Source organism: Cyprinodon variegatus, unplaced genomic scaffold, assembly GCF_000732505.1.
Source record: "Cyprinodon variegatus isolate N-32 unplaced genomic scaffold, C_variegatus-1.0 Scaffold15, whole genome shotgun sequence".
Lineage (NCBI taxonomy): Eukaryota > Metazoa > Chordata > Actinopteri > Cyprinodontiformes > Cyprinodontidae > Cyprinodon > Cyprinodon variegatus.
The window spans coordinates 2,057,138-2,067,352 of record NW_015150468.1 but is presented as its reverse complement, the minus strand read 5'-3'; the positions used below and the strand labels follow the sequence as shown (position 1 = coordinate 2,067,352).

Here is a 10,215-nt window from a genome sequence, read left to right as displayed (position 1 = left end):
TTAACAATTGATTTTTTGACTGCTTGGAAACACAAACTGTTATGAGGTAACTAAGCACTGAAGGTCTGCACTGTGATACAGAATTTAGCTCTTTATGACAAGGCACTTGTTAAATCAACCAGTGAAGTGTTTACTTTAGAAACAGGACACATAAGGAGGATTTTTTTTCAATGAAAATTTTCTGTTAAATATCCAAAACAGTTAAACAAAAAACAAAAAACAAAAAACAAAAAAAAAAACGATGAAAACCAGTGTCAGAAAAGGGCAGGGGATTGTGTTGATGTTTGTAACAGAAACAATTAAAATGACAAATGTTTAATGTGAACATCAATATTTAGTATTGTGATACATTTTGCCCATAGAATGCCAGAGATAGGCATCGGTCCCACCATAGATAGATGGAGGGATGGATGGATGGATGGATGATACATTTCTGGTGGTTTGCTTTTTGCCTTAATTTTTCAGAGAATATTGAGACAACTTCAAATGAAAATTTAGTAATTAGGATAAAGAAGCCATCAAACTCCACCTGGCCCTGTAAGCTATTTGTCCCACACATTGCAGCAACAACTGATATTGAGACTTTGTGATGGTTGGCAATGAGTTTTGAACATCACCTCAGAGACTTTAATTTTTACCCTCTTCCTTTATGGATGTTTTAATTCACCCATACTGAAAGGTTTGGTGATGAACCGCAAGTTAATAGGGAATGAATTTTTCAAAGACCTATTTTTGTAACAGGTAATCTGATCCTTTACTGATGAATATGATCTAAGGATTTCTGGTGGAGATCATTTTTATAACAGTAATGTCAAATAATCCAGTTATTCAATTCAATTAAATTCAGTTTATTTATATAGCATCAATTCACAACACATGTCTCCTCAAGGTATTTTACAGTTCACCAGATTATACAGTCAAATTGTACAGTCAAAGTTTTCAATCTAAGGAAAACAGGTTGATTGCATCGACTCATTGACTCGAAGGCAATCCCTCACACTAAGCATGCTTATAGCGACAGTGGAGAGGAAAAACTCCCTTTTAACAGGAAAAAACCTCCAGCTTATTGTGGAAGCAAAACAATGTCAACCTCACCAACTAACACTAGATTTGTCATTATGAAAAAAAGGGTCAACATATGTCTCCTTATTCCCATATACTTTCCCTTAAAGTTTTGAGTATCATCTGGATTTTTTATTGTAATTGTGTGACAAAACGTTATGCTCTTTTGAATCAGCAGTATTTTTATATTATTATTTTTTTTATCTTAAAGCTCTCCTATGGGCCCACTTTTTCCAAGTCATTCATTCCTATGGTTCTGGGTTGTTGGCTTCTCGCTGAAGGTGATCTTGGACTAGTTTTGGTTTCCTGGTCTCTCCTCGGCAAGTTCCCTCCTGCATGTTTTCTGTAGTTGTGCATTTTAATTTTGCTCCTCTGTATGTAAGTGTTCTGTAAATCTCAAAAATGATGTTGCAAGCCTTAGCAGACCACATGACTCACTTTTTCTGCTGTTTGATACATTTGCTTTTACTTTTCTATTGTTACATTTCTATTTCTATCGTTACTTTTTTATGTCTATCAGCTGCAATCGATGCTCTAGTTGAGTTGTTTATCATAAAGTGTGAGCTAATAATCAGACTTGAGGTTTGCTTTTGAAATTCGGCTTAGTTTTGTTAAAATATAGTTCAATTTCTTTTTTTACTAAAAATCATTGGAATCTCACGAATGTCTTTCTGCAAAATCAAAATAGGTTTAATCTGAGCAATTTAGGGTTGACAAAGGAAAACAATGAGCTAAAGACAATCCAATAGCACTTATGAGGTCCTTTGGACTTAAGGGTGTCTGATAGGCTAATAGTCTTGTCTAAGCTCTCATTACAAATAGTGATTGAGGTTTAAATGAACCAAAAACCTAATGTTTGGACTGATTATTTACTTTGTTAAAGCCTAATGGTTTTACAAGGACATCAGCAAGTAAGGCAGTGTAATGGCTCAAAATACTGCTTTGGCCAAATACCAACTTTTTGTTTCAAGTTGCTAATATAAGGATGTTTGACGGCCAAAAAGATGCTTTTAAAGATATCAAACTTGTCTTTCCTGTTCCTGTCTGTTAAGGTGTTGCCATAATGAACCACTTTCTAACAAGAAAAGTCGTTTTTATTTATTTAATATATAAATGGAGCAATAGATTTTAAGGTCATACACATCTGCAAAGGGTTCCTGATTGTTTATTAGGAAATCATATGAAAGTTAAAAAATGTTATAAGTAAATAGGACAATGTTTTGTTTTTTTTTCTTGTTTTTTTTTTTTCTTTTTCTTTGTCCTTAGATGTTTGTTGGAACATTTGGATGCATAAAGTAAGTAATAGGATGATTTTTACTCAAGCTGCATGTTATGCAGTGTAATGCGTTAATGAAAAGTCACACACGGTCTGCATGGGTTTATGCTGAAACTACTAAATAAATCCCTATCTGTGTACATAATCTCTGAGGTAACCTATTGCCTAGTGCATTGTGGGTAATGAAGTGTATATTTAAGCAACACATAACAACACAGTGCAAATCTACAATATTTTCACGAAGTATTTACCCTGAAAACTTTAATCATGTCATCATCTTAAAAGTTGTACTCTTACTATGACTATTTGACCCTAAAGAGTTTAGACACACACAATACTTTGTACGTTGTTATTTAATTATTACTGTGACCTCAGTGTAATTATATCAGTTCAGTTCATAAATTGCAAAATAACTTATATCATATATAATTATATCATCATTCACATGATGGACCGTCTGCTTGTCCTGGTCACCCAAACCTCAGGCCCAATGACTGCTAGAGATATGGCGATACGCTGATGTCATCACTTATTCTCCTGCTATGTTCTGCCAATGCTCTGTCTGTGTTGTTGAACCTTTCCTGTCAGGGTTCGACAAATTCTCAAAGTTGCAGACTTGGACCTTTTATCCATCCATCCAGCTATCCATTTTCTGTCACGTGTATCCCAGCTGGGGTTGTGAGGGCTACTGGTGCCTATCTCCAGCTGTCAATGGCGAAAGGCGGGTTATAGCCTACTCAGGTCGCCAGTCTATCGCAGGGCAACACAGAGACAAACAATCATTCATTCATTCACACACTCACACCCCAAGGACCTAATATGTTTTTGGACTGTGGGAAGAAGCCGGAGTACCCGGAGAGAACCCATGCATGCTCAGGAAGAACATAAACTTCATGCAGAAAGACCCTGGGCACGGAATCGAACCCGCAGCAGTGCTACCCACTGCAGCACTGAGCGGCCCAGACTTTTATGTATTCATTTATTTAGTTTTCCTGATTAACATTAAATAATCTGTGGCTCTTGGGACACTGACTGAAAGATACAGTATTAATAGTCAGCCTTGAAAATAAACCAATCTTTAAGTATGCAAACAAAAAAAAGAAAACTAAATGATTTGGCTACAAGGGTTGTACTCATAGCATACTGTAATATTTTCAACCATACACATGCAATATGTGTAAGTATCTAGGCAACATAGACATATACAAGCATTTTTCATAAACATGACGGGACTTGATGTTTCACAACATCTCTCTGTGTTACACCCACGTAAAAAGTATTTTTAGATACAGCAAATTTTGTGGCAAGATAAAGTGTGACAGAGCCTTAAGAGAAAAAACATACACATCAAATCTTCCAAAAGAACTTTTCAGTTTTATGCTTTGTTTATTGTTGGATCATTTTCAGCTAAGTTTATACAGCTTTAGCCTTGAGAGCTTAAATCCTTACATCGAAAGGACACCTTGATCCTTTAGTTATTATAACTTAATTCAACCATACTGTACATTCTGTATAGCAAACTTTCTTTCATTTTTAAACTTTTGCTGTTTTACCTATAAAGTTATACTTAGGATGTAATTAATGCAGAACACAGTTTATTGGTTGTAGAAAAATGGTAATTTAGATGGATTAACCTCCTTCCCAAGAGTGGAAAAAATGTACAACTAATTCACTTGCTTGAAAGGATGTTGCTTATTCCCTCCAAATGAAAGCATCATATGCACATTTTTTAAACTTTTATGTTGATTTTTTAAAGGCTTAAGGTTGTAAAATATATTGTCTAGAAAAGTTTTTAAAAACACCTGTATATTGTATTTAATGCTTATGCTAAAAATAAAGCTTCAAATCTGCCCTCAAAATCAGCCCTAACAAAAAACTATGGTATTAAAAAGGACATTTGAGGTTAAACGTTTTCACATTTACTACTAATCCTTTCCAGTTCTTACTGCTCCCACACACCTGATATATACAAAGCTTGAATTATTTATTCATGCCCACATCTCTGTGTGAACAGTGTGCTGAGTGTGTACACTGAAGAAACAAAAAAAAAAAAAGAGTTAAACACAAGCAGGTCACAGCAAGCTTCAGATAGAAGCTGAAAGGGAAAGTGTGAAAGATTTAGCACATGAAGCTGATTTAAAGGAGGCCAGCAGGCTGGCGTGATCTGCAGCTCTGTAATTTGGCTAATTTGGCTCCCTTCGTTGGTCTTCCTTCTGCGCTTTGTGCACTCAGAGGTGTGTGTGTGTGTGCCTGTGCATGGATGTGAGAACATTAATAGCATTTGGTGATGAGAGCTTTCTTCAAAAGAGAAAATAACATGCAGTGAGTGAAATGTGTTTGGGAGGTGTTTAATCGGCAGCGACACGAATCTATTTCACAAGGAAGAGAATTCAAAAAGAGATTGCAGAATTTGCTTCGAATTTACAGTACACTTAGAAAAATTCAGTCTTTTTATCATCTTTCTAACCAATATTTATCTTTGTTTATTTAGAGCATCTTCTTCTTTTATAAAAATAAATATAGACACAATTTTTCTTAGAAATAGAATGAAATTTAACTCGTTTTGTTGAGCTTTGTTTTTTTCTGTCTGGTAGAAAATAGCATGGCCTACTATATCCTGTTTCTGGAGATGACATTAGGGGAAGAGTTGCAGTCCATCCTTCCTTTTTCCTGTCCAGATGGCAGCATCAGCTGATAGGACACAGAAAGTATCTTCTTTAGACATGACAGTGTTTGAAGCGTCTCAGTAGTGTAGACGTGCATGAGGGATGTTTGAGAAGTGACTGTGTTTTCATTTGTGTTGTTAAATTTACAATCAGAAATTTAACGAACATAGGCTTTGTCTAGAGACAGATTCTTCTTTATGAATGATTCACTTTGTGGCTTTTTTCAAATCTAACTTTTATTGCAGGTTTGTATTCAAGTTCACTTTGACATACAAAGCCTTTTTTGTATTTGGCTTTATCCTGGGATCGCTTGGGTTTGAGCCCCAGGATCCCAAAGGAGAAAAGACATTTGATTACTGTACTTGTCAGCCAAAGAGACCCCCCCGTTCTCATTCGCTTCCTGCCCAAGGGAGATAAAAAAGAGACCTCTTCTGTGTTGTGCTGCTTTGGAAAAACAGCAACTCAAGTTGTCTTTTTTTCAGACATTTTTCAGCAGTTTCTGCAGTGTAGCCTTTAGCTGGAAATTCATTATGAATCATTTGAATCCAATGAGAGCCTTGATTGGGAAACATAAAAAGAGCAATAGGTAACATGTCTTAGCTTGGTTTAAAAGCTGCTAGATATGCAAGATAAAAAAAAAATAAAAAAAATCGTAAAAGCGTTGAGCTAAAATGCTTTTTCTCTTGTATTTGAGTAGCTGATCATTCTGACACTAAAACACAGGAAACTCAAACACTGATGTTTTTTGTCAGATTATTTCAATCTAGATGTAAAACTGTCACTCATGTCAACTTCCTGTCTTCTTTTTCTAGTGACCTTTCAACGATTTAGTTATAAAACTGTTGAAAGCAAACTTTCTTCATATATGGCCAGCTGACATAATTATGTAGTGGTTCCTGCGTACTTGCCTCTATGCTTAAGGCCATTTGTCCTTGGGTGCAACAAAAGATGGGGGATGAGTAGATCAGGGGAAGAGTGACGATCTGAATTGAATTTTCTAAAGTTGCGGAGGAAGATCATACAATTTTTTTTAAGTAGAATGACACTTAAGATTTGTTGGGGGAGTGGTGGCCTAATGGTTAGAACATTGCGCTTGGATGCGGGAGGTCCTGAGTTCAAGCCCCACTCCCATGGACTGCCACTCTGGGTCCCTGAGCAAGCCACTTAACCCCAGGCGCTGCACAGTGGCAGCCCACTGCTCCCTGAGGGGGATGGGTCAAATGCAGAGATTTCTCCAGTGCATGCTTTATAAGGTTCAAGTCAATTCAAAGATTATTGCAATAATTAATCTAATAAAACTCCAGTACATATTACACAACAGATGATTTGTTTATTTTAACTGATTATTTCAGTGAATTTTGATGATTATAGCTCATGGAAACTTACCACTCAGTTTCACATAGATCAATAAGATAATTTGAGATTACAGAAGAACACACGGATGTTTTGACCTAATCAGACTCAGTGACACCCTCAAAGGGAGGTGTTGAATAATCTTATAGCGACAGTGGCATCAGATAAAGGATTCTGCCCTGCAACCGAAGGGTTGGATTGGACCAGGGGTCAGAGGGCCAAGCTGACCCCAGGACAGCTGTAGCTATGTAGCCTGCCACCATCAGTGTGTGCGACTGCATGTAGGGTAACGTCTTTGGAGTCCTTTCATTTGAAAAAGGTGCTAAAGGCCATTTACTTCTTTGTTAAAGAGGCTGGCTGTACACAGATAAGTGTATCAAAAAACATTAATAGAGAGGCGAAGGGAAGGAAAAGATGTGGTCGAGATAAGTGTAAGAAAAAGGGGTTATGGATAAATAAACATAACCAGATTAATAAGAGGATTTAGAAACAGTCTAACTTTTTCTGTTTCTTTCTTATTTGGACATGGAGGTCCCAGATTCTGGAGCAGGAATCTAAATTATTTTTAAGTTTCATTAGAACATTTTAAAGTTCAGTCATGTTTTGGGGATGCCATTTATTGTTTGAGAAGCTTTGAAATATTGTCAAGCGAAACAGCAGAAAAGCCGAAGGACGCTATTAAAGCAAGCTGGGGAACCTTAACGCACAGAGAGAGCATGCAAGCAGCAGAGAAAAAGTATTGAGCTACTATGCCAGACAGTACACAAACATTTTAATATACTGACCATTTAGTATCAACATTTTGTCTTTTGCAGTATTTTTGTTGTTTTTTTAAACTGAGTCATTGCATCATCTACAACCCCACCAAAACAATAAACTTAACAGAAATGGGTGATTAAAAGGGGTCAGTTTATTTGTCTATGCGTATCTTTCTGAACTCAGTTCCCTTCAAGAAACCTTGATACTCACAGAGAAACACAACAGTTTGGAAACAGGAATCAAAAGGACGAAACGATAGTGTTAAAATGTCACACTTTATTGGCTGTGTTTCGAATGAAGTAATGTTTACAGCAGATCAAGGCACAAAAACATGCTTAAGTTTCATAAAAGCAACACAGAACTATGACAAAATCTAAAAAGGCAACACTTAACATTAAAGACCCAGTTAGGGGAGACACCCAGGGTGTTAAAGAAGAACATCCTAATGAATATGTTCCTTAAAAGCATCTCCACAGCAACATTACAGTGAGAATGGGAAAACTGGAGAAGCTACTTCAGTTCTCCGCCCTAGAGCAGGGGTCTTCAACAGTTTCCAGGCTAAGGAGGACCCTCAAACTGATGGCGAGCTGGAGCAGAGACCCCCTAATTATATATATTGTATGAAATTGTATTATAACAAACTGGTCCTATAGTCACTCTATTACAGATGGATTAATGTAACGAAAGTAATTTCTCCCTGGGATTATTAAAGTATTTCTGATTCTGATTCCTTATTGATGGGACAGGTGCTGTGAACGAAATGGTGCACAGCTTTAAAGAGCTCCTGTGTGTCGCTTAATGTGTGCATTAATGGTTGAAAGACATCTTCTGCCTCCATTTATTTGTTTACTACTGTGTTGAATTCATGTTAATGTGTATTTAAAGAAATTTCAATTAGTGGAAAAGATTGCAGGGGGAAATATAAAAAAAGTCTAATAAACCTAAACTATTGTGATCCCCATGCAGTATCTCCGTGGACCCCCTAGAGGTCGTGGACCCCCTGTTGAAGACCTCCGCCCTAGAGCATACAGTGGAATAAATTTAAGAACAAAACAAGTTCTCTAAAAGCCATACAGGCCATGAGGCCAGTGTAGCATAAAAATATCCCTGTGATTTTATCTGAAAAGTCACGCTTGTCTTTGCTTCTAGAGGAGACAGTGGCGGTTCTAGACCAAATGTACCAGGGGGCCAGCGTGTTTTCATGGGGGCACAGAAAAGCACGAAATAAAAAACAAGGGCAAGGGATTCAAATATATAAATATAGCTGCATGAAGTGAAATTTCTGTTCAATTAGGTTTAATTAAAATTATATTTCTTATGAGGTCAATATACATTCATAATTGAGGAATTTTACATATCTTTCACTTAATTTAAGTTTCAATTAACATTTTCTATAAAATCTGAATTAGAACTCAAGAAAAACTGATAAAATCAGCTGTAAAAATTTGTTAAAAACAACATTTAGCAGATGAAAACTGCGACCCTATCTCAATACCACTGAAGCTATCACCTTATTGTTTTTAAATAATTAGTAAAACATAATTTGTAAAGAAAAAAAATGAAATAAATCCAAAGGACCTATCAGTAACCATGTCTGTTCTTATCATTGGAATTTCTTTTATGTATTATATCTTCAGGTATGGGCACTGGCCCCCGTTGGCCCCTGTCTAGAACCGCCCATGAGTGGAGAGACTGAAGTTTCTTGCAGCAGCTGACCCTACCCGCAGGTTATGAGCTGAATCTAAAGGCAAAGCTGATTTACTTTTTAGTAATTATAACAAAAGCTGCTGGTGGTGCGAGTCCAGCAGCTCATCTGCTGAAGACGTACTCAGTGTAGCTGGTCCACAGTTTGTCTTCGGACGGGTCATTGCTGCCGTAGGAGCAGGTCCCGGTGGAGCTGCAGGCCACCATGTGGAAGCCCGCCTCGGCCAGCCGGTCAAACGCCTGCTCCAGAAAGTTATACTTCAGGTAGTAGCGGGCGGTGTATTTGTCCGGCGGTCTGTCCGGGTCACGGCTCTCATTCAGGGTTTCCCCGAACACCTCCTTAGCCAGAGAAATCTTCCCGCACACGGTTATCCTGGCCACCCTGCGGAATTTAGCGTCCGCCTGGATGTCTCTGCCGATGGTGTAGGTGCCTCTGTACCCGATGGTGATGTAGCCGGAGTTCCCACCCGGGGAGCGCAGAGGTCTATCCGAGGAAGAGGAGGAGGTGACCGGGCTGGTGAGCTCAGCCTCCTCCGGGTCTCCGCTGTCCTCCGCAGAGGAGCTGTCTTTACTGGCCGCCGCCAACCGCCGGGAGAGCTCCGGCAGCTGGAAGAAGTCCGCCTCCCTCTGCAGCCTCTTTCTCTCTTTAAAAAACTCCGGCAGGAAAAGCTCAGAGTCCCGTAAATAGTCCAGGATGTAGCGGAACAGAAAGCCGTCTCTGTCGAAGAAGAAGCGGCCTTTACTGTCTTTAGGAAGGTCTGCTGGGGAGTTCTGGGTGAACTTAGCCCAGAGTAGAGATTTGGGGACCGCCGTGAGAGTTTCAAAGCGGGTCACATACACCTGACCACCCACGTTGAGCTCCACCACATCAGGGAAAGTTGAACTTTGTGCCATCTCTGTCTCCTTCTCTGCCGGGTCCCTGCTGCTGACCTTAGGACGAATATCTGGGGAGGATCCTCAGTGTACAGTAATGTTTATAGTGGTTGGGTGTGTGGGAGGAGAAGGAAAGGAACGGCCAGAAGAGACATTAACTGTTCAGTGGAAACGTGGTGCGTTCAGGGCCCCTGCTGGCTGTAATCCTCTGCTCCCATAGGTGTGACGCCAAGCAGAGACTGCTCCTCTGTATTGTTATCTGAATTAGCAAACACATTGAAAGGTAATATATTTTCCAAGAACAGAAGAGGTATGAGTCCATTATCTCGAATCATTTAACAACAGCAGCTGATTTAAATTTCAAACATATTCATAGGGTAAACTTTCACGCCTGTTAATCATTAACATGTCTTTATTGCATTGCAGAATAGCAAAGCACTCTCATATGCATCCCTTGATCCATTTTCAGGTCTGTAATTTTTCATAATATAAATAAAGTGACTCAAGATATAAAACATAACT

The 10,215-nt window shown here is 38.5% G+C and overlaps 1 protein-coding gene across 1 annotated transcript; it reads right to left on the bottom strand.

Moving 5' to 3' along the window:
• Positions 1-8,590: 8,590 nt before the first annotated feature.
• On the bottom strand, positions 8,591-9,798 carry LOC107090771 (BTB/POZ domain-containing protein KCTD12-like). The gene has a single exon (XM_015384340.1). The coding sequence runs from the start codon at positions 9,712-9,714 to the stop codon at positions 8,926-8,928; it is 789 nt and encodes a 262-aa protein (XP_015239826.1). The 5' UTR covers positions 9,715-9,798; the 3' UTR covers positions 8,591-8,925.
• Between the last annotated feature and the right edge of the window lie 417 nt (positions 9,799-10,215).

Excerpts from the sequence above, each read along its gene's own strand:
- LOC107090771 (XM_015384340.1), bottom strand. The coding sequence starts at position 9,714 with ATGGCACAAAGTTCAACTTTCCCTGATGTGGTGGAGCTCAACGTGGGT.